We start from the raw sequence: 26,647 nt of genomic DNA on the forward strand, positions 1-26,647 counted from the left end.
TTCCCTCCAGGCCGCCCATCTTCCTCGGCACAGAAGGCCAGTGAAGGGGGCGGTTTGTGACCTGCAAGCTGCAGCAGGTCTGGGCCCGGTTTTGGGGAACACCTGAGGGTCCAGCATCTGCAGAGCTGAAGAGAGGAGGAGGGAGAGGCCGCGGGCTGTCATGGAGATGACCCCAGCACTAAGAGGAGGGAACACGTGGTGCCATATATGTCCGACTCCGCTGCGCCTGAGACTGAGAAACACAGCTGCTGCCTCCTCCTCCGCCCCCATGGCTGGCTGTGGCTCCACTTCTCCCCACGCTCTGCTGGGAAGAGCCACCCCAGACTGCCCAGGAGGCCTCCCTGAGTCCAGCCCCACCCCATCCAAAGTCCAGGGGAACCAAAGGAGAAGACGGGTGCAGCCCCCACCTGATGGTCAGAGGCAGGTACACAGATGGCACAGAATCAAAACCTGTCTGGCCACGGAATGTGCCCTTCTCTGTCACAGACTCTCCAAATTCCAGGACTTGCTGCTGAGGCTTTTAAGCGCATCCCACAGCCTCTGACCAACCATGAGCAGAGCTGGCCAACTGAAAGGGCACGTGGACCACAGGAGGATGGTGGTGAAGAGCAGACGCCGACCACAAGCCCCGCATCCACCCGTGCCTGAGGTCTGCAGGGTCCACAGCGGCTTGCCGGGCCCCAGGGGAAGCCCCGCAGGAGACGGGCAGAGGAGGAGGTGGCATCAAGGTGGAGAACAGGGGCAGGTGAGGTTGGGGGGGGGACAGGTGAGGTTGGGGGGGGGACAGGTGAGGTTGGGGGGGACAGGTGAGGTTGGGGGGGCAGGTGAGGTTGCGGGGGGCAGGTGAGGTTGGGGGGGCAGGTGAGGTTGGGGGGGCAGGTGAGGTTGGGGGGGCAGGTGAGGTTGGGGGGGCAGGTGAGGTTGGGGGGGCAGGTGAGGTTGCAGGGGCAGGTGAGGTTGGGAGGGCAGGTGAGGTTGGGAGGGCAGGTGAGGTTGGGAGGGCAGCAGATTCACCCTGTGAGGCTCCGCAGGGACTCTGAGCACCCATGACACCCACAGAGCCCCCAGTAGCATCGACTGCATGGGCCTTTCCCCTCAGACGAACAGAGCCGCAGCCCTGTGAAACACCTGCCCCAAAGACCAGGCATGAACCCAGAACACATTCCCACATCTGCCCAAAGACCAGGCATGAACCCAGAACATATTCCCACATCTGCCCAAAGACCAGGCATGAACCCAGAACACATTCCCACACCTGCCCAAAGACCAGGCATGAACCCAGAACATATTCCCACACCTGCCCAAAGACCAGGCATGAACCCAGAACACATTCCCACGTCTGCCCAAAGACCAGGCATGAACCCAGAACACATTCCCACACCTGCCCAAAGACCAGGCATGAACCCAGAACACATTCCCACGTCTGCCCAAAGACCAGGCATGAACCCAGAACACATTCCCACACCTGCCCAAAGACCAGGCATGAACCCAGAACACATTCCCACACCTGCCTGTGGAGCTCCACAAAGAGCTCAACGTCCCCACCCTCAGGAGTCTATATTCTCACCCTGGGAGACTGATGATAAACAATTAACAGATGGAAACACAGAGAAAATTAGCTACACTGTAGACTCAAGGAAAACCATATCAATAATGACGCTAACATTCCAATTAAAGAGCAGATATTTTCAGACTGTATTTTTAAAAGCAAGACACCACTATATATTTGTAAAAGATGTACTTCCTATTTAAAGACACAGGTTAAAAAGGAAAAGGGTGGAAAATGATACATCATGAAAACACTCATCATAAAGTTAGGTGACTACATCAAAGCACATTTCAAACAAGGGATATTTGACCAATGTGCAGAGGAACATTTCCTAAAAGGTTTAATTATCAGAAAGATACCAACCCTAAATGTGAATGCACCCAACAACAACCCAAAATATGTGGAGCAAAAATAGACAAAATGAAAGGAAGGAACAGACTAACCAACAGACATAGCGATAGATTGCATCATTCCCCTCTATTATAGACAAGGAACAAAACGCAAAACACTAATGTGAGGAATAAAAGGGCGGAATCACTACAGACATTAAAAGGAAAATACTGGCCAGGCGCGGTGGCTCACGCCTGTAAGCCCAGCACTTTGGGAGGCCGAGGCGGGCAGATCACGAGGTCAGGAGATGGAGATGACCATCCTGGCTAACACAGTGAAATCCCATCTCTACTAAAAAAGCACAAAAAATCAGCCAGGCGTGGTGGTGGGCACCTGTCGTCCCAGCTACTCGGGAGGCTGAGGCAGGAGAATGGCGTGAACCCAGGAAGTGGAGCTCGCAGTGAGCCGAGATTGAGCCACTGCACTCCAGCCTAGGTGACGGAGCGAGACTCTGTCTCAAAAAAAAAAAAAAGGAAAATAATACAACTTCATGCAACAAACTCAACAGCTTAGATGAAATGGACAAAACTCATTCCTTGAAAGACACAAATTATCAAAACTAACACAAAAGAGATGGAAGATCTGAATAATCCTTTATCTCCTAAAGAAATTGAGCTCATTATTAAAATCTTCACACAAAGAAAACTCCAGGGTCAAACAGCACCACTGGTGAATGTTAGAAAACATTTAATGGAAAAACACCACCAACCTTACACAAACTTTTCCAGAAAATCGAGGAGAAGAGAACACCGCTCAACTCATTTTGTGAGGCCAGCACATGCCTGATGTTAAAACCAGACAAGGACACCGCAGGAAAGAAAACACAGGCTAATATCCCTAATGAACACAGATGTAAAAATTATTAATGAAATATTGGAAAACTGAATTCAGGAGCACATAAAAACAAATTTAGAAATGAAAGGTTGGTATAATATTCAAAAGTCAATGTAACTTATTACACAAACAAAATAAAGGAGGAAAAATCATCATGTCCACAAATACAGAAGAAAAAGCATTTGACAAAATTCAACAACTGTTAATAATTAAAAATATAAAAAACTCAGCAAACTAAGAGGAGAAGGAGATTTCCTCTACCTGATAAAAAGCACATATGACAAGGCTCAGCCAGCATTACAATAAATAATAAAATGTTGAATGCTTCCCCCTAAGACCAGAAAACAGCAAGGATGTCTGCTCTCACTTCTACTCATTGTGCTGGAGATCCCAGAGAGTGCAATGAGGCAGAAAGTTTTAAAAGAAAGCAGCAAAATTGTCTTTATTCGCAAATGATTTGAGAAACCCTCAAGAATCTAAAAATATGATAATGGAAGTTCTGAGTGAGTTTAAGCAAGGCTGGAGAATACAAAGACAATATAAGCAATAGATTTCATTTTTAAAAAAACATAAAATATGTGGGGATAAATTTAACAAAATATCTGCAACATTTGCACACTGAAAGCTAGGAAACAGTGCTGAGAAAAATTAAAGACGACCAAAATAAAATGTCCCAACTGCCACAGATTCATAGATTTAAAAAATCAATTTTTGGCCAGGCACGGTGGCTCACACCTGTAATCCCAGTACTTTGGGAGGCCAAGGGAGGCGGATCACTAGGTCAGGAGTTCAAGACCAGCCTGGCCAACATGGTGAAACCCCGTCTCTACTAAAAATACAAAAATTAGCTGAGCGTGGTGGTGGTGTGAGTCTGTAATCCCACCTACTTGGGAGGCTGAGGCAAGAGAATCACTTGAACCCGGGAGGCGGAGGCTACAGTGAGCCGAGATCGTGCCACTGTACTCTCCAGCCTGGGCGACAGAGCGAGACTCAGTCAAAACAGGCTAAAGTGCAGTGGCGTGATCTCTGCTCACTGCAACCTCCACCTCCCGGGTTCAAGTGATTCTTCTGCCTCAGCCTCCCAAGTAGCTGGGATGACAGACGTGCACCACCATGTCCGGCTAATTTTTGTGATTTTTAGTAGAGACGGGGTTTCACCATGTTGGCCAGGCTGGTCTCAAACTCCTAACCTCAGGTGATCCGCCTGCCTCAGCCTCCCAAAGTACTGGGATTACAGGCGTGAGCCACTGCGCCTGGCCAAAAATCCTCAATTTTTAAGAGATCCATTCTCCCTGAATTGATCTATAGTTTCAGTGCAATCCCAATCAGTCTCTCCTCCAGAAGAGTACAAATAATACTAATGAGTAGCAGAAATTGACAAGCTGGGATAAAAGAGCAAATAATCTGAGTAGCCAAAATAATCTTGAGAAAGAACAAAACTGGGGTTTTGCTTCCAAGACTTACAAAGCTACAGTAATAAATAGTGTTGAACTGGGGTAAAGACGGCCATACAGGTCAACAGAAAAGAATAATGTTCAGGAATAAACCCACAATTATAAGCTCTTCCCCCCCCCCCCCAAAAAAAGGTGCCAAGGTAATACAATGAGGAAAGGGTAGTCATTTCAGCAAATAGTGCTGGACCATAAAAACATCCAGATTATAAAAAGGAGAAGAGTGGGGGAGGGAAGAAGAGGGGAAAAAATCCTCAACCCTCACCGCATGTGAAACACAAAAATTAACAGCTATAAAACTTCTAGAAGAAAACACAGGAAAAAATCCTTGTGATCAAGCGTTGGTCGAAGATTTCTTAGAAAGAACACAAAAAGAACAAACCGTAAAGGAAGAAATTGATGATATACTGAACTTCATTAACATTTAAAACTTCTTTCTCCAAAACCACCATTAAGAACTAAAGAGGAATGAGACAAAGATGCAGAATTGGCTCCTGTGAGCCAGTGTAGCCAACTCCAGCCCAGAGCTGGGCTGCCTGTAAAGGGTCAAGGGCGAGCTTTCTGAGGTGACAGACATATTCTACATCTTTATTGCAGTAGTGGTTATGTGACTGTATGCCTTTGTCAAAACTCATTAAATCTCAGCCTTAAAATGTGTGAATTTTATGTAAATTAGACTTCAATAAAACTGATATTAAAAATTAAACATATTCCTATGCACCAGCAATAAAAATTTTTAAATACAACTAAAATAATGCCAGTTACAGTAGCATAAAACAAAAATTACTTGGGGATAAATTTAACAGACGTACAAGACTTGTATACTGAAAACGGCAACCCATGCTGAGAGAAATTAAAGAAGACCTCAATAAATGGAGAGATGTACCATGTTCATGGATTGAAAAACTAATTATTATTAAGATGTCCAGCCTCCCTAAAACTGAGTTATATTTCTAACACAGTCTGAATCAACATCTTGGCAGGCTTCTGTACATATAAATTGACAAGTTTATATTCAAAATTCATATGGAAATACAGAGGATCCACAATTGCTGAAACAATTTTGGGAAATGAACTAAGTCGGTGGACATAAAAATCTCATTTAAAGATTTACTATAAAGCTACAATAATCAAGACAGTGTGTTACTGGTAACAAGAAAGATAAAAAAAATAGACCCAAACATACTGGTTTTTGACAAAAGCATGAAGGTAATCCAATGGGGAAAGCTAAGTCTCTTCAATGAATGATGCTGGAGTAAATGGATATCCACATGGAAAAATGAACCTCTACCCCCATTTCACACTCTGCACAAAAATTAATTTTAAATGTATCTTAGACCTAAACTTGACTTTAGGATAGACAAAGATTTCTTAGAGGAGACACAGACTACTCATCAAAAGAGACCACTGAGAAAATGAATGGGTGAGCCATAAACTGGAAGAAAACACAGTGCATCTGTCCATCAAAGGACTTGAATACAGAATCATTAAACTCCTACAACTTAATAAAACACACACATAAATGGGCTAAAGAATTGCACAGACACTTCACAAAGTAAGCCACACAAATGACTGTCTCAGTCGGTTCAGGCTACTATAACAGATTGCCATAGACCTGATTCCTCAAACAACAGAGATTTATTTCTTACAGCTGTAGAGGCTGGGAAGTGTAAGATCAAAGCACCGGAAGACTCAGTGTCTGGTGAGGGCCCACTTCTCGGCTCCTAAACAGCTGTCTTCTCTCCATGTTCTCACAGGGTAGAAAGGTGGTGACAGAGCCCTCTGGGATCCCTTGTTATAAAGGCATTAATCCCCTTCAAAAGGGTTCCACCCTTATCACCTAAGTACCTCCCAAAGGCCCTAGGTCCTAATACTATCACTCTGGAGGGTGGATCTCAACACATATGTATGTGGGTGGGGACACAAACATTCGGTCCACTGCAATGTTCAATAAGCACATGAAAGAGTCGTGAATATCATCAGTCATCAGGAAAATGCAAATGTTCCTAATATCAAAACTTATCACATCACGTTTGGAAATGCCCATTATTTGCCAACCTCAGATGCATAATTTTCTTGAAAACCATATGGTCATCCAACAGCAATCCGATTTGGCCACACCTGCCAAAGAGATTCTGCTGTGTCTCCAAGATAACAGCCGGCCACCCTATAGCCAGCAGATGCCTCCACCATAGACCCCAAGAAGAACCCCGGGACCCAGCCAGAAAGGAGAGCAGGGCTGGGCCATGCCTGCCCACTGGACACCGCAGTACGCTCCCTAAGGGAGACACAGCCTTGTGCAACACTCATGGTCAAAACGCCCAACCTCCATGTGCCCAGCTCCCTTCCACACTGACTCATTCACTTTCTCTTTCTACCCAGTTAAGTTAAATCTAAGCATTTATTGAGCACTTACATGTGCAAGATCCTATGGAGTCCAGAGGGAACATAACCCGGCCCCTGCCCACATGGCTTTCTCAGCAACAGACAGAAACGTGTTCTTGCAGCAGGTAGTACCTAGAGAGGATGCGATTACTGTGCACGTGTGTATGCATGCACGCTCACAGGAGAGTGACATCTCCAAACTCAAAGCCAGATCCTCTTGGCCAGATCATCTGACTGTTCTGACGTTTATGAGGATGGATTCCAAGAGACCTCTAAGAAGCTAAGGTCCCCAGGACTACCCAGGAGGATGCCAAGACCAAGCCAGTGTCCAGCATGCTGTGTCCTGAGGCATCCCCCTGACCACAGCCCTGGGGCGCTGGACATCGCTGCCCTGAGGGCCCAAGGCTCTACTGCTGTTCACAGGGCCACCCTCCCAGGGCCATCATACCCAAGGCCACCACATCCAGGGCCATCGTGCCCAGGGCTACCATGCTGGAGGCCACCCAACCAGGGCCACCACACCCAGACCCACCAAGCCCAGGGCCACCATGTCCAGGGATACCCATCCAGACCCACCACACCCAGGGCCACCTCCAGGGCAACCCAAGGGAAACACGGCAGGAGAGGCACAGCCAGTCTTCCACCGGCTTCCGCTGCCTTGGCTCTCCCCTGCCTCCCTTCCAACTCTCTCCTGCATTCGATAACAGCCCTCATGGCTGTGGGACCTCACTGTTTGTATGTTGAAAACACAAAATCAACACAGCCACTGCACGTAGAAGAGAAGAAACCACTGGAGGGCAAGTGTAATTAATGGAAATTTTCTGAACCTTCCAATTAGCTCGGCGGTGGCTGAGCTGGCTTGCGCTCTCTGGAGCATTGCCATTTCTTAATTAAAGGAATGTGAGTTCATTTTGGCACAGGTTTCCTGCGATCCACTGCACTGGGCCCCTGGACAGGCCACACAGGTCCACGGGAAGGACAGGCTCCACTGGCTGTGGGTGACCCTGTCCCCTTGGATGTTCTCGGTCTGAGATGTGTGTCATCCTTGTGAGGATGAGGCTCTGCTTTCTGAGGACCCAGGAGCCCTGCAGACACCTCCTCGTGGCCTTGGAAGAAAGAAGTCCATGGTCAAGCTGTGCCAAAGAAAGCCTAGAGGCATGGTCACCTGCAGAGCCCAGGCCACCTAGTGGGAAGAAGGGCTGTGCCCATGAGATGCCAGCCCGCCCAATGGAGGTGGGCCTGGAGCCTTCCAGAGTGCCCCTCTGCAAGTCTGAGTTTAGAATCACACCATCCAGGTACCATCCTTCACGCATCCAGACTCCCGCATGAACGCTGAGGCTGAGCTATGCCAGGCTTCAAGCAGAGCCACAGGGCTCATGAAACAGGCCTCGAGAGAGAATCTTCAGGTCCCAGAGACCCCATCCCCCCCACCCTAGCTCTGACCTGCCTGCCGTCCTGCACTGAAGACCCTCAGGCTGCAGAGCTGAAGGACACAGACCACATGGCCTCCATGTCCACCTGTGTGCACAAGATGGCCATTCCTAACCTCCTGCCCTGGCAAGCCTGATGCTGACAGCGAGAGGTGGTGTGTCTCCCCTCTCAGACACCAGTGGGGAGCGGGGAAGAAGAGCATTGCAGTGAGGTCCACATACGGCCCCAGCCTTCACTTCCCACCGTCGCACTGACCTGTCTAGACCTGGAGGCTTCCCCTGCAGGGGCCCAAGGCTCCTACAGGGACTGAGCACCTCCCAGGACTGGCCTCAGACCTCAGTCAGCACTGGGCCTCAACACTTCAGCTACTCTCTAAAGTCACGAAGAGCAAGGACATTGGACGCAGACTGCCACCCTGGACATCCAGCGCCAACACAAGCACCTCCACGAGGAGTAGACAGCCAGTGCAGCACACTCTGAGCCCAGGAGCCCAAGCCCAGCCCTCACAAGCACCCCCAGGACCATGTGTCAGCCAGACAGGGTCCCCTCACTGCCACCGAGGGCCTGGGTATCGGCCTCGGCCTCTCCATCCGGGCACTCAATGCTCACAGACTCACCACATGCCATCGATACCCACACTCTCTCACCCAGTCACACACTCATCCACACTCAGGCTCACACACTCACCACATGCACGTCGATACACACACTCTCTCACCCACACACTCATCCACACTCAGTCTGACGGATTCATCCACACACTCATACACATGTAAACAATTCATGCACGTACACACACTGACACACGCTCATCCACACATAAACGCATGCACGCACACACATTCACACATGCTCATGCACACATAAACATGCATACATGCACATGCATGCACACACTCACATGCTCATGCACACAAACACATTCATACATTCGTGCTTGCACACATGCTTCCATATTCATGCACTCCCATGCTTGTGCTCATACCCATACAGGCTAATCCACAGATTCCCGGTGCCAGCCCAGGTGCTCTGAGGGGCACCCAACGCAAGACCCCCACCCAAAGCAGGCCCTGGAATTATCGAAAAAAAGACACCAGACCCTGGGAAGCCACTCTCAGAGGCCTGGCTGACACCATCCCCTGGAGCTGTTCTGTAAGAAAGGTGTGAGGGAGGGCATCAGATTGCCAACCTCTCACCCTCTGGAGATGGCACCCAAGCCCCGCGACGACCCGCTGCCGGTCCCTCCCTGGTCCCTCTCCCCTCCCTTCCCCATGCAGACGTCCTCCTGCTGACTCGGTGGGTGCTCACCTGCTCCAGTGCTGCAAGTCACTCAGGACACAAGACCGAGCCAAGGAGACGAAACCTGCCCCACGCAACGTGCAGGGCAAGAGGCTGACCCGGAGGTGAGCGGCGAACGGCAAACATCAGCAAGCGGGGAGCACGGCACGTGCGGGGCGGTCAGTGCAGCGCATGCATGCGTGCAGGGAGGGCAGCGCTGGGGAAGAGCCAAGAGAGGCCTGGGGCCGGGGGGCTGGGGCAGGACTTAGAGTGGGCCTGGCTGAGAGGATGGAGTGGCCATCGCTACTCTCACGGTCCCTCCACCCAGGCCTGGTGCCTGGCGGGCTCCCCTCCTGGCTCTGAGATGGCCCAGGGCCAAGCGACTGTCCTGGCCAGCAAGCTGTGAGCCACTCTCAGGCCAGGGCAGGCAATTCTTCGCCAGCAAAAGACATCTCAGAACACTCCTTCTCCCACTCCAGCCCCTGGTGGCTGCACCTTCACACAGGCCAGTGTGACAGCGAGCCAAGCCCTCCCTTGGACTCATGGGGACACAGGGCAGGTGGCAGAATGAAGGCCCTGTCATCCTCAGCCACTGGCTTGGGGTGGGCGTTACTGCAGAGCGTCTGCCACCCAGACTGGGCCAGGGGAGTGAGGCAGCCGGCCAGGCACACTGAGGGTGCCGTGGGCAGAGCTCTTTTAAGAAGCAGCAGTCAGGCCGGCTACAGCGGAGGGAACGCAGGGCAGGCAGGGCCAGAGTGGGGGTGGGGAGATCACACAGCCAGGCACGTGGTGAGCCTCGGCTTGAAGAACAGAGCCAGGAGCCCAGCAGGTGGGAGGTCCAGCAGACTGGGCCACACCAGCCACTGCCTGGGGAATGGGGGTGGGGGCAGCCCCGAGGAAGCCCTACCAGAGCTGGGGCAGAGCCTGCTCCGGGGACGCAGAAGGAGCCAGGGCAGAGGGGGCCCTTCAGAGGGTAGAGCCAAGAGAACACCCGACGGTCACAGGCACGAGGGAAGGGGCCCCTGAGGGAGCTCAGAGGTGGGCACAGGCAGGGGCCTTCAGGCGGGGCCAGCGTGGGGGCATCAGGACTCGCATTTGAACCTGCCGAACTGAGACACTCGAGTGGCGATGTCGAGTCGGAGGGTGGATGGAAAAGCCTGGAATGTGGGAAACAGGTCCCAGCTGGAGACAGGAATTGGGAGTCGCTGCCATATAGGTGGTATTTGAACCGTGAGATCACCAGTGTGTGGGTGGAGCGGGAGGTGAAAGAGCCCCGAGGCCCCAGCACGGCAGAGTCAGAGTCAGAGAGGAGGAGGATCCACCAAGGAGGCCATGGAGCGGGCATGGGGAAGGGGGTTGGGGATCAGGAGTGTCAGACCCTGCCATAGGTCGAGGCCAAGGAAGGCTGGGAACAGAGCACAGCCACAGGGAGGGGCCCGCCCCAAGGCATCTTTGGGGCAGGCAGGGCAGATTCCAGCTCCATTGGGTTTTGGGAGAACTGGAGGGGAGGCCTGCAGATGGCAGGGAGTGAGTGAGTTTGAGTTTTGCTGAAAATGGAGGGCTAAGAAATAGGGCTGTGGGCTGACACTTTCGTAGCATGGGAAATAAAGCATGTTGCTTATTCACTCAACAGCCACACACCAAACGCCATCTGATGCCTGGCGCCCTTCTCCACTCTCGGGACACGAACATGCATGGCTCACTCTTAGCCCCTCAGGAGCTCCAGCTAGTTGTGTACACAGCTATCAGCCATTGACCTCGCACCATCTACAGCCAACAGCTCAGCCTCTGATCCAGGCATGGGTCAGTGCACCAGCCCCCAACCCAGGGCCAGCACCATGGACAGCTCTTCCCCCCCAGAGCCCCAGGTTCTGTCTTCCAGAGCCCTGCAGTGACTTCCGTCCCCTTCCCCGGAAGTCCTGACCATGGAGACAGGCCACAGGTCCTGCAGCTGCCACGTGTGGTGGCTTTGTTTCATCGTGATCTGTCCTGCCTGTGTATGACGCGGGTAAATCATGTGCGGTCCACAAGGGAACACTGAGGCCCAGCCAGCGGAGCCAGGACAGCTCCAGATGTCAGCGGCCTCTGCCCCTCTCGGTGTGGACTGTGCCACTTCAGTAAACCCAGAGAAACAGCTTCCAAAGGAGGCCTGTCAATTCACACGCCCACCGGCAGTGCACAGAGCAGGTGCACGGAAACCACGTTAAGCTGAGCAAACAAAGTGACAGGAAAAGCTAAGAGTCTTAAGCCAGCAGTGACAACATGGGCTTTGTACTTTAAAAAGATCACTGTCCCCCCAGAGCAAGGAGCACAATGGGACCCAGAGCTCAGTGTCTAACACCATCCTCCTAACAAAGAAACCAGGGCTCCTTGGAGAAATGGCCAGTTCTAGGGCTGGGTAAGGAAACACACGGGGTGAGCCTGCAGCATCGTGCAGTGCCCGAATGTGAGGAAGTGATCAGAAACTCACAATAGCAACAACGAAAGCACCGAGGAAGGGGTGTCGAAGGAGCCAGGGCAACAGACAGCTCCCAGTGGCCAGACTGGGACGGGGTGACGAAGAAATCCAAGCAGTGACGAATTACAACCAACGTGTAAAATCAGCACCCATGAGTCTACAGTGATATCAATGACGGGGTAACAGAATTAATTCAAGGAAGAGACAAATCTACACAGAAGAATTCCAGGCCGGGTGCAGTGGCTCACGCTTGTAATCCCAGCACTTCAGGGGGCCAAGGAGGGCGGATCACGAGGTCAGGAGTTTGAGACCAGCCTGGCCAACATGGTGAAACTCTGTCTCGATTAAAAATACAAAAATTAGTTGGGTGTGGTGGCGCACGCCTGTAATCCCAGCTACTCGGGAGGCTGAGGAAAAAGAATCGCTTGAACCCAGAGGCAGAGGCTGCAGTGAGCCGAGGTTGTGCCACTGCACTCCAGCCCGGGCGACGGAGCAAGATTCCATCTTAAAAAAAAAAAAAAGAATTCTGAATAACGTATATAGATAAGCCCCCTTGATGAGGGGACCATAACTACCCCCACACCCAGTGTGTGGGCTGCATATGGTGCCATCCTGCCAGGGAGGACAGTGTGGAAAAGGGGGAAAGGGGACGTCATGGTGGAGACACCTCACCAGTGACAGGGCCAGCATCGGCAGGAAGGTGTGTGGACAGCGTGTAATCTCGTATGACATCATGAGAATGGCATTTACCTCCGTGGTCTTCCTCCCAAAGACCCATAATCCTGAGAGAAACATCAAATGAATCCCAGTTAAAGGACATTTTACAACACAGCTGACCAGTGTCCAAACTGTCAAGGTCATAAAAAGCAAGTTTGAGAAACGGTCACAGCACGGAGTAGACTAAGGCGCCACGAGACTCATGTAACATGGGATCTTGGGACAGATAAGGGACACCGGGGAACAACTGAGGAGATCTGAACCCAGTGTGGACTTCAGTTCACAACGAGGTATCAATACGGGCCCTCTAGTTATATGACAAATGTACCCGGTTAATGCCAGACGGTGACGTGAGGGGAAACTGCTTCTGGGGAACAAGGGAACTCTCTGTATCAGCTTCACAACTTTTCTATAAATCTAAACTATCCTGAAATTTAAAAGGCGACATAGATTTTGCATGTTTTCCAGTATGAACTGGGAGGTCATGTGAAAAACTACAAATGGTTATCAGTGCTGAGATGACACAAGATGCTGGATTTCTTAATTTTTTTTCTCGTCACTTTCATTATATAATAAAAAGCTATAAAGGAAGAAAGAGATCGTCCTGGCACAGCATCTGGTGGTTAGACCGGGCAACCACACAATTGATCATCCAAACCAGGCCACTTGGAGACAGAAAGGGGCCGCTGTGAGTAATGACACCGATCAGCAGGCAGGAAGCAGATGTCCCAGGCGACCCCGGGGCATGGTGGCCACAGAGGCAGGACTCGCAGGCCCGCATCCTCTGGGACGCCGAAAGCCTCTGTGGCTCTGGAAAGGAGTGTCAGGGCCAGTGGGGAGACCACGGCAGGGGGTGCAGGGAAGGAGAGGCGGCCCAGAGACAGGGAGGCGGACATCGCCACAGACAGAGGCCAAGGCCTGGGCACGGCTCTGCCCAGTGTCCTCTCCCGCCACTCACTCACCACCCCTTTCACCTTTTGTTTCCTTGTGGTGCCCGAGCAGGTGCAGCTTCTGGGCGGGTGACAGTCACGGCTTAGGCCCCTTCCTTCCTGCGCCTCTGGCTGCTGTGGCTCTGGGGAAGGGGCACCAGGACCCAATGACAGAGGACTCCCCTCCTGCTGGGCTCCCACCCCACACCCTCTGCAGGACATGCCCCGGCCCCTCCTCCGTGGCCATCCCCAGCGTGTCCAGGGCAGCCAGTCCTCGCTGCCACCCCACCCGTGCCTCCGCCCCCGCTGCCAGCAGACCCCGAAGATCCACCGAACGGCCTGCTGTGGCTGTGCCTGGTTAGCCCACCCTGGGTTTTCCAATTGCCACCTACAGTTCCCAGCCCCACCAGGGGCCACGCCAGCCCCGGTACTAGCTGGGCCACGCACTCTGGGGCTGGGGTCCCAGGGTCCAATGCTTTCTTTGGAACAGATCTTTTTCCTCCCCTTTTCCTTTGTATCTTTCTTCCTATTTCATCTTTTTCCCTCTTTCAGTCATGTGCTAACTTTACAGATTATCTTTTCTGCCTTTGGAGATAAAACATCACTTCAGACACACAAGATGACTGATGTTTACAAGAAAAAGGAAAAAGAATTGGGGGCAAAATAAACAAAGACCCTGGCAGTCACAGGTGCGTCCTCCAGGGGCAGTGCAGGAAGCCCTGAGCCAGAGCTCCGAGACTCCCCGGCGAAGCCCCCGTAGTCAGGGGCCCGCCCCGCGGCCAGCAGCAGGTGCACACCCGCCTGGTCTCTGGGGCTTCATTTTCCAAACTCAGGAAGATGTTGACTCCACTCCAACTTCCTGTTTGTTTGTTCTCAAGTACAAACAGCCTTCCCTCCAAGCTCTTTCAGTTTCAAAGCTCAGAAGATGCTTTGTGTCTCCTGGGGTCTTGGTGCTCTGTGGCAGCGACCCGGGTACACTGGCTGGTGCTTGGCCATGTGGCTAAACTGGGGTTAGAGGTGGCCGAGAGAGAACTCGTGTGATGCTGGCAGGTGGCAGGCGGCAGCACCACTCCCTGAAGGTCACGCTTCCAACTCCTCCCTGCTCTCCCGGCCCCATGTCCAGCTCTTCCAAACAGCCCGGCCGACCCGCAGCAGCCCTAGCCCACCCCCAGATGCGGAGACTTCACCCTGTGTGGTCCCTCCCCTGAATCTGAGCTGGGCCTGTGACTGGCTCCAACCAGCAGAAGGCAGCCTTCTTGAGGCTTAGGCCCGGCATCTTCTCCTCTGCGTCTGTGGGCGCCCTGGGGCCTCTCAGGAATTCCTGCTGCCCCAATGTGGGGCCCAGTGGGGAGAAGAAGCCGAGACTCTGAGGACGGCTGTGGTGGTGTGAGACATGTCCACAGGTCCCACGGCAGCCCCTTCCGATGCGGGGTCCAGCTCCCCTCCCCTGAGGATGAGCTGGACTTGCTCACTTGCTCCTAACAGGACATGCTGGGAGGAGCCTGTGGCTCAGATCCTCGCTGTGGCTTCTCGCTCCTGCTCAGCTCACTGGGGAGGGAGGGAGTTGAGCGCCGTGTGTGGGGTCACTGGGGAGGGAGGGAGGGGAACGCAGTGTGTGGGGTCACTGGGGAGTTGAGCGCCGTGTGTGGGGTCACTGGGGAGTTGAGCGCCGTGTGTGGGGTCACTGGGGGGGAGTTGAGCGCCGTGTGTGGGGTCACTGGGGAGTTGAGCGCCGTGTGTGGGGTCACTGGGGAGTTGAGCGCCGTGTGTGGGGTCACTGGGGGGGAGTTGAGCGCCGTGTGTGGGGTCACTGGGGAGTTGAGCGCCGTGTGTGGGGTCACTGGGGGGGAGTTGAGCGCCGTGTGTGGGGTCACTGGGGGGGAGTTGAGCGCCGTGTGTGGGGTCACTGGGGGGGAGTTGAGCGCAGTGTGTGGGGTCACTGGGGGGGGAGTTGAGCGCAGTGTGTGGGGTCACTGGGGGGGGAGTTGAGCGCCGTGTGTGGGGTCACTGGGGAGTTGAGCGCCGTGTGTGGGGTCACTGGGGGGGGAGTTGAGCGCAGTGTGTGGGGTCACTGGGGGGGAGTTGAGCGCCGTGTGTGGGGTCACTGGGGAGTTGAGCGCTGTGTGTGGGGTCACTGGGGGGGGAGTTGAGCGCCGTGTGTGGGGTCACTGGGGAGTTGAGCGCCGTGTGTGGGGTCACTGGGGGGGAGTTGAGCGCCGTGTGTGGGGTCACTGGGGAGTTGAGCGCCGTGTGTGGGGTCACTGGGGGGGAGTTGAGCGCCGTGTGTGGGGTCACTGGGGAGTTGAGCGCTGTGTGTGGGGTCACTGGGGGGAAGTTGAGCGCCGTGTGTGGGGTCACTGGGGAGTTGAGCACCGTGTGTGGGGTCACTGGGGGGGAGTTGAGCGCCGTGTGTGGGGTCACTGGGGAGTTGAGCGCTGTGTGTGGGGTCACTGGGGGGAAGTTGAGCGCAGTGTGTGGGGTCACTGGGGGGGAGTTGAGCGCCGTGTGTGGTGTCACTGGGGGGGAGTTGAGCGCCGTGTGTGGGGTCACTGGGGAGTTGAGCGCTGTGTGTGGGGTCACTGGGGGGAAGTTGAGCGCCGTGTGTGGGGTCACTGGGGAGTTGAGCACTGTGTGTGGGGTCACTGGGGGGGAGTTGAGCGCCGTGTGTGGGGTCACTGGGGAGTTGAGCGCTGTGTGTGGGGTCACTGGGGGGGAGTTGAGCGCCGTGTGTGGGGTCACTGGGGAGTTGAGCGCCGTGTGTGGGGTCACTGGGGAGTTGAGCGCCGTGTGTGGGGTCACTGGGGGGGAGTTGAGCGCCGTGTGTGGGGTCACTGGGGGGGGAGTTGAGCGCCGTGTGTGGGGTCACTGGGGGGGAGTTGAGCGCCGTGTGTGGGGTCACTGGGGGGGAGTTGAGCGCCGTGTGTGGTGTCACTGGGGGGGAGTTGAGCGCCGTGTGTGGGGTCACTGGGGGGGAGTTGAGCGCCGTGTGTGGGGTCACTGGGGGGGAGTTGAGCGCCGTGTGTGGGGTCACTGGGGGGGAGTTGAGCGCCGTGTGTGGGGTCACTGGGGGGGAGTTGAGCGCTGTGTTTGGGGTCATGGGGGAAGAAGTTGAGTGCCGTGTGTGGAGTCACCCAGGCAGTGTGTGGGGAAGCTCCCTTAGCAAGGAACAGAGGCCTCCATCCAGGAGCCACATGGGGAAGCTGGCCTGGAAGTGGTCGCTCCAGTCCCAGTCAAACCTTCAGGTGACAGCAGCCCCAGCTGCCATCTTCACCACAGCCTCATGAGAGACACCAAGAGGATGCACCGGCTAAGCCACTCCTGAATCACCGACTCAGAAACGATAAGATGTAGCTCACTGTGGGCCACTAGGCTATGAGGAAATTCGTTAAGCAGCATGGATAGCTAATCTACTAGCAGAACTGAGACCCCAGGACAAGACCCAGCAGCACAGACAGCTGATCCACCAGCCAACAGTGGACTGAGACCCCAGGACAAGACCTAGCAGCATGGACAGCTAATCCACCAGCCAACAGCGAACTGAGACCCCAGGACGAGACCCAGCAGCATGGACAGCTGATCCACCAGCCAACAGCAAACTAACTGAGACCTCGGGACAAGACCCCTGGGGAGGTTTCCACCAGCCCGCAGCTCTCTGAGCCGTTCTGGCCGAGGTGCATGTACATGGATGAGGGAGCCACGGTGGACATTCTGGTCCCACAGACGTCATGCAGAGCAGAGAGACCCGTCCCCGCTAGGCCCTGTCCAAATTCCTAGCCCACAGCATCGTGAGAAACCACAAGGAGGCTGATAAGTCACTAGTGTGGGGTAGTTTACTAGCAGCAATAGAAAAGTGGAACAATGTGTCCCCTGGGCACGAACAGGACCCGGTTTGAGAAACGCGGTGCCAGGACCCCGAGCCCTGTTATTGGGCATAAGAGCCGCCAGGAACAGCTTTCCCACAGCGAACAGAGGCTCTGAGGTCAGACGTCCCAAAGTGACTGACGACGGGACCCAGGGCGCTGGCACAGGGAGAGGCAGAGGTGCATGGAGTAGGCGGCACCAAAACCCCCGCGGACTCCTGCTCACATCCCAGCATCGTGGTCAAAACAAGACAAATGTCATCCTTGCCAAGGCCCCAGAATGCGTGCAACGCCCGTGCTAGACTCCTGCAGACATTCCAAACACAGAGGCGCCTCTCTCCTGCTCTATCACACTTTCTGCCTTCTGCGTTTGGAGGACGGAGAGTCATGATGTGAATTCAAAAGAGGAGAAACCTTTGCAAAGTCAACTTTCTAAATCACTGTGAGAAATGGAATGTGCTCGGTTCCTATTTTTAATAAATTGGGGGCGACACTGACTCCCACCTACACCATCTCCTTGGCTTCAGAACTTAAATAACATCGAGATGGGTTTCCACAGGCTTGGCAGGGCCAGAGCCCAGAAGGAAACGTGGCAGAGACCATGGGGGCTCCCTCCTCACAGGTGGAGAAGTGGGGTGAGAGGAGGCTGGATGGAATCCTGGGGGGACAAAGCCAGGCCAGGGCAAGCACCTCCGTCTGCACTCCTGCCCAGCCATGCTGATCTCTGCAGCAGCCTCGATTTTTAAAACAATAGATTTCAAATCAATGAGGAAACTGTTTTCTGATGAAGCAGGCATACCATACAAATAACAGCAATTGTATTGCTTATAGCTTTCCCCAAACTGTCTCAAGTTCTGATCTTTATCATCAATCAGCAGGTTGGTCTCCCTGTATACTGGGAGAGGGGAGGGGCCTGCGTCTCTGCCCACGCCCAGGGCGGGCAGGAGACCTGTAAGGAAGTGCTCCAGGCACAGAGATGCCACCCCGGGTGGCCACTCGCCCCCATTGACAGCCAGAGCCGAACAAGGCGGCATCCCACTCAGGAGGGTGGCTGAGAAGACCAAGGTCTCGCCACGTGCCCAAGTATTAGTCAGCAGCAGCAGGAGAAATGGTGGTTCACAGAGCTTTATTTTTATCTCCAGTTATACACAGACAGCAGAGGGAGGGAGGTTCAGAGAAACACACAGCTCAACGGAGCTTTTTAGGTGAGGAGGAAAATCTGGCTGGGAAGGGAAATGACACCAAGTAGAAGGCCTGGTCGTCCACTAACGTGAGCCCAGATTCAGCTCCGAGCTTCCTAACGCCAAGTAAAAGGCCTAGTCCTCCACTAACACGAGCCCAGATTCAGCTCCAAGCTTCCTAACGCCAAGTAAAAGGCCTCGTCCTCCACTAACATGAGCCCAGATTCAGCTCCAAGCTTCCCAACACCAAGTAGAAGGCCTAGTCCTCCACTAATGTGAACCCAGATTCAGCTCTGAGCTTCCTGACACCAAGTAAAAGGCCTGGTCCTCCACTAACATGAGCCCAGATTCAGCTCCAAGCTTCCCAACCAGGAAGAGACAGGGTCAGGGCCACAGGGCACAGGCCCTTACTTGATGTAAGAGCCGAGGGGCTCAAGAGGAAGTCTGGGAAGCTGCTCTGAGTGATCCTGCAGGGCCTGGCCTGGAACCCGGGTTCCTCCCTAGGAGGGTCCTGCCTGACACAGCTGGGAGCTCCCGTTAGGTGTGGGGGTCCACGGGGAAGACAAGGCCCCGCAGTGGGCTCAGGGACACAGGATGCTCCGCCCAAAAGCACGGGGCCACACTCCCCAGGAACCCGCCAGTGGACACACCAGACTACCCTGCCTCAGATCCGGGTCAGAAGACAGATGCCGCATCCCAGCGTAAAGGAAACAGTGCGGGCTACTGGGCCGGGTGAAAATGCAAGGTGTGAACCAGGAGCTGCACGTCGGCCATGTGTGGAGAAGGCTGGGCCTTCAAGAGGACTGAGAGGAACAGAAGGAGGAAAAGCAAATTAAAAGTCCACACCGCGAGGCGCCCTCTGATAACTGGCAACCCCGTGGTACAGAGGGTTAGAGATCCCCCTCCAGGCCCATCGGGAGCCCGGGCCAAGGGACCAGCACCCCGTGAGTTTCCTGCCCTCACTCACCATGATGCACCGGCTGTATACTCACTAAGCTCTCACACTCAAAGTATGTCCGCGGGCCAGCAGCGCTGGTACCGCCTGGGGCCGGCTGGAAATGTGGGCTCCTGGCCCCACCCCAGGCCGGCTGGGTCAGCCGCATTTTCACAAGCCCTGGGTGACTGGGGGTCCGGGACAGGCAGGAAAGCTGCTCTGAGCGGTCCCGGCTCCGTGTGGAAGAAACACTTGTCTGTGCCTTTGCCTCCCTCAGATCACCTTGGAGTGTCTCTGGGCTTCACCCGCAGAGAATCAATCCCTCAACAAAATCACCTCCAAGGCATCCTCGCATTACTTCTCCACTGGAAAGCTGGGTGGTTCAAGTTCTAAAAGAAAAGCCGGCTTATTTTTAGCCTTGTAAAATGCACAACCAGATGGATAGACACGCAGAGCTGACATTTGTTACATAAAAAGTATGACAGTAGGTCCCGAGTCCATTCTAGAGCAGCCTCACAGCTGGGAAGGAGAAGAGGCATCAAGCTGCACAGCTGCCCCAAGGGCCCCCAGGACACCCGGTGCTGGGCCCAGAACCGGGGAAGCCAGGAGCAAACATGTGAGGGGGTGCCCGGCAGGAGGCCAGGACTATAGGCCTCCTCCCCAGTCCACACCCCAGACCAGGGGCCTCTGCAGCCACCAGGCTTCTGACCACCAAGTGCCTGCACTGTGGGGGATGGGTGTCTGGGCCACACAGAGAGCCACCCCCCCCACCCCCCCACCCCCTGCCTCACAGGGTCAGGAGGCAAGGAAAGGGCACCCTCCAAAATGCGAGTCCACACCTGACTGGAAAGTTTTCCCACACTAGGGCTAAGCTGACGCTCTGGAAGGACAACCCGTCCACACCAACCGTGCGGCAGGAGCTGTCCCCAGCCCTCGGCAGCCCCTGGGCTCAGGACCTTCTCTCTTCTCTGCTCCATGAGCTCCGGCAACACCATAAGGAAAGAACGAGGCAAAACCATCACGGGGCCACTAGAGTCACTCCAAGGCAACGTGACAGACCACCCAGAAAGCCAACAAAATGAACTTCAAAGCTATAGACTAATGAGAATTTAGCCAAGTGAAGTCATGTGCAAGAGGCAGCGAAGTCTCAGCCACACACAAGGTGAATCTTGTGAAAGTGGAACGTTCCTTCACATCAGCAGCAGCCAGCGTGGAAACGGTCCCACTCCAGTCCCACAGGCCGGGAGCAGCAAGGGCGCAGCCTGCCTGGGGCTCTGCGGTGAGGGGCTGCGTGGGAGGCCTCAGATCCCTACACGGGGAAACATCCTAACTGCACTCATCCTGGGAAAGAGGAGAACTAATGCAAGGAGGAGAGAGCTTTCTCACTCTCCGTCAAGCGATACTCCCTACGGGCTGCAATTTCCAACACAAAAAGTGAAACCACAGAAGCGCTAGAAGAAAGTACAGATGCAGGTTTATGAATTAAATTATTATTAACTGTGCTGGGAAGGACTGCTGTCACATAATGGCAAGGCCGGACGCAGCCACAAAGGCAGATGATGAATCTGACCACACACAAATTAAACACATCCCTAGAGAAAAAAGCCAAGTAGCAACATTAAAAGATAAATGAGGAACGTGGGAGGGAAGCTGCTGAAGGCTCAGCCTGTGTACCAGGAAGGGCGAGAGGAACCTGCGGCTGCCATCCCACAGGACACAGGACACACGCCGCTAACAAGCATGGGCAGGCAATTCAAAAAGTGTGGAAACACGTGAAATGTGTTTAGAGCTGAATGCTCTAAACATTTAAGGTAAAAAGATGATGAACCTCATTGGTAATCAAAGAAACTCAAAGCATGAGTGCCATCTTTTAATCTCTTAGACTGGCAAAGGATAGAAACATTGCTGATACCCAAAGCTGGAGAGGATTCAGGGGAAAAGGCGATCAAACCCTCCCGCTCCTGGAGCAAGTGAAAATGGGTTTTCCCTTCCCGCCAGCTCCGCTGGCAGCAGGTGGTCTGGTTCTCTCCCCTGCAGGTGCCTCCTGCCACCCACTGCACTCGCTCCTGCCTCCCTGTCTTGTCAGTCTCCCTGCTTCCCCTCTGCCCGGTTACCCCACGACAGCATGGCCCACAAACAATGCTCAGAGAGGGACCAATTGAGCGGCCACACGTGTTAAGGTATTTCACATGGACCCCTTTGCCTGAGCAATGTCGTTCCTAAAAATGTATCCTAGGGAAACAATGCCAAGTGCACAAAGATCTGCAACGATGTTCATCAATACGTCGTTTATGATATTTATAAAGCAGAAACACCTCACGGTCCTGTGACAGGAAACTAAGTAAGCAGAGTAAGTCACAGCTGCTCAGGGGAGCACTGCAGGGTCGGGAATCTCAGCCTCGACTGCTGGTAAAACTCAAGAGGGGCTTAAAAAAAAAAAGCCTGAGCCCCACCCTCAACCCACCAAACCCCCCCCAGTTCACCCACAGTTCATGGGTGTGGGGCTTGAGCATCTGCATTTTTTAAGAGTGCCCAGTGAATGACTCGGGTCCACAGCCTGGGGCTGAGAACTGTTGTAAATTCAGCCAACAAATGATGCCTCAGGTCTGGAAGAGGCTGGCGACATATTGCTGAATCAACAAGCACGTTACGGCAAATTGGCATGCAGAGCAGGATCCCACTTCTGCTAACAAAGAGAGAGTGTTTCTCCACGGCTGTACCTGGGACCGTATTTCCAGAAAAAGGCTGGGAGGTGACACCGTGATCCCAATGCTGAAGTTACAGATACCGTAGCATAAAGTATAGAATGTTTTTAAATGCATACATTTTAATGCTTTCATAATTAGGAAAAAACAAAGGTGTTTCTAATTTCAAGAGATGACTTGAGGAGTCTCATGGCCCCTGGTCCTGCCTCACTGCCTGCCTGGCCCGGCGCCCAGGGCGGGCCGTCCACAGCCTGCAAGGGCCTGTCCACTCCAGCCTTCCCCAGATGAAGGCAAACCCCCTCAGGGAGGAGCTACTTCCTGCTGGCGGGCTAATGCCACGTCAGGCTGGAGACTCAATGCTGTGACCCCGAGACGGGCGAGCGCCCCCCAGGTTGCAGAGCTGCTTAGCGGGAAGGTGCCGGAGCGTCCTCTCAGGTTCACTTGGTATCACCAGGACACCAAGACAGAGAGGAATGAAGGGGCTCGCCCAACGCCATGCAGCTCTGGTGCAGAGCAGCAGCAGAAAGACCCCCTAACCAAGTTCAACCCCAAAAATGAATTTTTCACCGAAGTCAGAGAAGGGATAGAATGGGAGCATGTGAGGGGCTGAGGGGAAGGAAAACTGGAGACCCTCAATTCTGGCATGACAAAGACGTGCAGAGAATTCTATACATGCACCAAATATCTGCCAAATTAGGAAAATGGTTCTGGAGTCCACAAGGATTAAAAGGAACAGAGGACATTTAGTCTTATATGTCGCAACTATGCCTATCAGTTGAAATTTACCTGGCACTTTATTAAACAGCACTCTTAATTTCTTTTTTCCTTTTCTCTGCATACTAAATTTGATATATTAATTAGGTGTTTTAATCTAAAAAATTCATCGGAAGGTCTCGCATTGCCATAGCAACCGTGCAGATTCAGTAAACTCGAGACACCAACACAGCACCAGGGCCTCCTTAAGCCAGTGCTGCCACGGGGCCACGAAAGTACCAGGCAAATGACTGCACCAACCTGAAAGGGGTGGGACTCAGGGGCAACAGTCCCTTCCTAAAAGACTCTCCTTTCTCCTTCCAAACCGAATCCCTTCCACCAACACGAGTCCCCGGCGTCCACACTCAGAGGTGCAGAACATTCTTCTGCAAACCCTGTGCTATGACTCCCAAGTTGTCTGTGCCCTGCCAGTGACAGGAAGAAGCGGTCACCGCCCAGAGATGTCCTCTGCTATTCGGGCCAGGGCCTAGTCTTGCCCTCCTGATTTCACCACACAAAGCCCAGCTAAGTCCCGGCGGGTGCTCAGTTTCGGGATGCGGCTGCATGCCAAGCCATAAGGAGCCAGCAGCGTCCATGGGACACCGTCAGCCGAATCTCCGCCGTCCTACTACAGGCAAATACGGTGATGCTGGGGATGTGAAATAATTCCCAAGTCAGACCTTGAGCCCCACAGACAGACTCTGTGCTTGCTCTTTTTGCCTTTCTAGTGATCCTTGAATTCCGTGACATTAACACACTGTGAACACGCAGGGAAGTCTACCCTACAAAGCTGAAGGCAGCCCAGTGCCACACCATTGTCTCCACTCCCACCCCTGGAGAGCACGGTGCCGAGACCGAGAAGAGCAGCCAGCTCTTGGCTGACACCAGCAAGTGCTAAACCAGATGCGTTTCTCAGACGTTCTCTCAACCTGCAGCCAGAAACTAGAGGCAAATCTGCCTCCTGATCAGCTCCTAGTTCACTCTGGGCTTTCTTTACTTTGAATATTTATGTTAAAAACAAAAACATTTCTCAAACATTCACCATCGTGAGTTCTGCTGTCCCGAAGTTCAGGACACAGTGATGGGCCACCCTGGAGCGTGTGGGGCCTGGTGTGGCTGGGCCTTCAGCCCTCCTTCTGGGCAGCACATCATGAATCCCCGGTGCCGTCTCCCGGAGGAACGGCGGTGCACGGCCCCACACTCACCAACGCTGGCCTGAGGTCGTATTACTGTAATTTCCCATAATGCTTAAATTATTTATCGTAAGTAAATAGCCTGGCTCCTGAGCGCTGGGCTCTAAAATTTTGAAGGATCCATCATACCTCTGCAGGCTGTCTACAAATGAAAAATGCACATTTCAAGTATTTTAAGAAAATGTCAAAAAACATGAAATGTGTCATCAATGTACGATTTTAAATGATTTGCATGTTACCTGTAGAAAAGAGCTGTATGTTTGCATGTGACTGTATTACAGTGCCCACAGGCAGACGCGGCACCACACCTCCCTGCAGGTGCTAATTCGGGGGTCCCCGGGGCCCCCTGGCACCCCGGGAGGTGTCCCTGCAGGCCTGTCCCATGTCACCTCACCTGCCTTCTCTGCTTTCTATGGCGCCCACGGCTGCACGGTCACTCAGGAGACACCAGTCCCCGGGGTTGGCGGCTTTATCTGCAGGACTCAACAGCGCACTCGTTGCTGGCAGGGCAGGTCTTTGCACAACGGCCTGGCCCTGCCTCCAGCGCACATGGGTGAGCAGAGGATGGACACGGCGCGGTCACCAAGGAGACTGAGCCTCTGAGCGGCCGGGCCCCGCCACCTGTGGGGCAGGAGCCTCACTCGCACTCGGGCGGCACAGGTGAGCGCCTCTCTAACTGCAAAGTACAAACGAGCCCGCACGTGGGCCCGAGCGGATCACGGAAAGCGGAAAGCAGGGCTGCCACGGGCGGTGGGCGGAGGCCCGCGCAAGCCCGGAGCCGCCACAGCCGCGGGGGACCCTCGCCCCGAGGGCCCGGGCCCAGCCTGCTCCTCCTGCGGCGCCGCCACTAGAAACGGAGCACGCGGGCGGGCGCCCAGAACTCGCGTGGGGCCGCAGCCACCCGGCGCGAGCTTCTCCGGAAGCCGGGGCGCCCCGGGAAGCCGTCCCACCGGGGGAACCCCTGCGGGAAAAAGCCGCCCAGCCGCGCCCGCCCCTGCAATAGCGCGCGGCCCCCACGCCGTCCCCGTGCCCGCACTCACCGTCCTCCTTGTCGTCAAACACCGGCCTCCGCGCCGTGGCCGCCGACATGGACGAGCCCATCCTCTTCTTCCACTTGCTCCACTGAAACAGGGGGCGCGGCTGCGCGCGGACATCGCCCGAGTCCCGGGCCCGGGGCTGGCCAGCAGCAGGCGGCGGCAGGGCCGAGGGCGCGTCGGAGCCGGCGGGGCGCGCGCGGCCGGGGGGCGGCGAGCCCGGGGACGCCGCGGCGCTGCTGCCCCTGCGCTCGGCGCCACTCCTCATCGCCGGGTCTGGGTGCGCGCCGCAGCCGGAACTCGGGGCATGGCCGGCCCGCAGGGCCGGGAGCGGCAGTGGTAGCGGGAGCGCTCGGGGCCGGCAGCGCCCGCCGTGCGCTCTTCTGGGCGGTGGAACCCGCCCCGTAGACTGCGAGCGCTGGGGGCGGGGCAGGGGCGGGGCTTCTGGAAGGGGCGGGGGCGGGGCCGAACGCCGGGGCGGGGGCGGGGCGGAGCTCCTGGAAGGGGTCGAGGCGGAGCTGAGCGCCGGGGCGTGGCAGGTGCGGAGCTTCGGGAAGGGTAGGGGCGGGGCCTAGCCAGGGGCGGGGCCTAGCCGGGGGCGGGGCAGGGGCGGGGCTAGTGCCTGGAGTGTCGCTAGGGACTGGGTGGCCGCCACCAGTCCAGGGATGGGGGCTGTGGTTCGCCGGGACACGGGGACCACGGCTCAGACTAGACGGCGGGTACGAGAGCGAGGGAGGCAGGGAGCGTCCCCACGGGTATCCTGGGGCCCCGGAGGTCGGCGTCCCTGGCGCGGGGACTGCTGTGCCCGGCACGGCGGCGGGACCTTCTCGCGGTCTCCGGGGGCCTCCCTCCCCTGCCTTCTTCGTGAAAACAGCCGGCGCGCGGGCTTCCGCCGCCCAGTGCGGGGAGCCCTAAACTCCAGCCTTCTGCTTTGCGCAGGGTGAGGCCGGGCTGCAGGCCCGGGATGCGGGCGGCGGGAATCTGCCCGGCAGAGCCCGGCTCACGGTCAGGAGGCTGCAGGCTGAGTCCAAGCGCTGCGCCAGAGGGTGGGGTGGGGCAGGGCGGGCCTGGCTGCGCGCGCGCACACGCGGGCGCCTGGGGTGGGCGCTAAGCCCTGAGCACGTGCGCCCGCGCTCTCGGGCACCCCCGTGCCATCCTCGCGACCCCCGTCCGGCCTGAGACCGCGTGCCCGAGTCGCCCAGGGTCCCCTTGTCCAGATGCGACGGGGGCCTCGGCACTCGGCGTATTTCGGAGGCCTGGGGCGCGGCTTGACCTCCGGGCACCTCTGCCCGTGCGCAGGGCCAGGCGCGACCTTGCGCGGAAAGTGCTGGGCGCCTTGGAGTGCCCTGGAGAAGGCGCGGCTCTGCATGGAGCCTCGCCGCCTGCCCCTGGCGCTTGTCACTGAAGAATCGGTTTTTGCTACCGGGCTGTTTGACTTTAGGAAGCCTTTACCTCCTTAAGTTCTGCCCTGTAACCAGGACACAAAGACGGGGTCTCTTCCTCCTCGGTGAAATCCTAGATGGGATCTCCTGCTGCCCGCCCGGACGATGAGCGGATCCCCAACC

At 55.3% G+C, this 26,647-nt stretch overlaps 1 protein-coding gene and 1 long non-coding RNA gene across 6 annotated transcripts in view; one reads left to right on the plus strand and one right to left on the minus strand.

The window, feature by feature from the left end:
• Positions 1-26,647, minus strand: part of STK32C (serine/threonine kinase 32C) — a 127,437-nt gene that overhangs the window by 78,995 nt on the left and 21,795 nt on the right. The window contains exon 1 of one of the 5 annotated variants that reach the window (XM_008969326.5): positions 25,089-25,488. The exons of 1 other annotated variant lie outside the window; for it this stretch is intronic. In XM_008969326.5, coding sequence (XP_008967574.2) covers positions 25,089-25,350 — 262 coding nt within the window. In that variant the 5' untranslated portion in view covers positions 25,351-25,488. Of the gene's footprint in view, positions 1-9,348; positions 9,368-24,442; positions 24,462-25,088; positions 25,490-26,647 lie in introns of those variants that run through there. 3 more of the 5 variants (XM_063607613.1, XM_063607614.1, XM_063607609.1) reach the window with 3 other exon arrangements.
• On the plus strand, positions 9,325-13,037 carry LOC117978642 (uncharacterized). Its single transcript, XR_004669317.2, has 2 exons — positions 9,325-9,443; positions 10,952-13,037. It is a non-coding gene; the product is annotated as an uncharacterized LOC117978642 (long non-coding RNA).

This window comes from Pan paniscus, chromosome 8 (genome assembly GCF_029289425.2).
Source record: "Pan paniscus chromosome 8, NHGRI_mPanPan1-v2.0_pri, whole genome shotgun sequence".
NCBI classification, from domain to species: domain Eukaryota; kingdom Metazoa; phylum Chordata; class Mammalia; order Primates; family Hominidae; genus Pan; species Pan paniscus.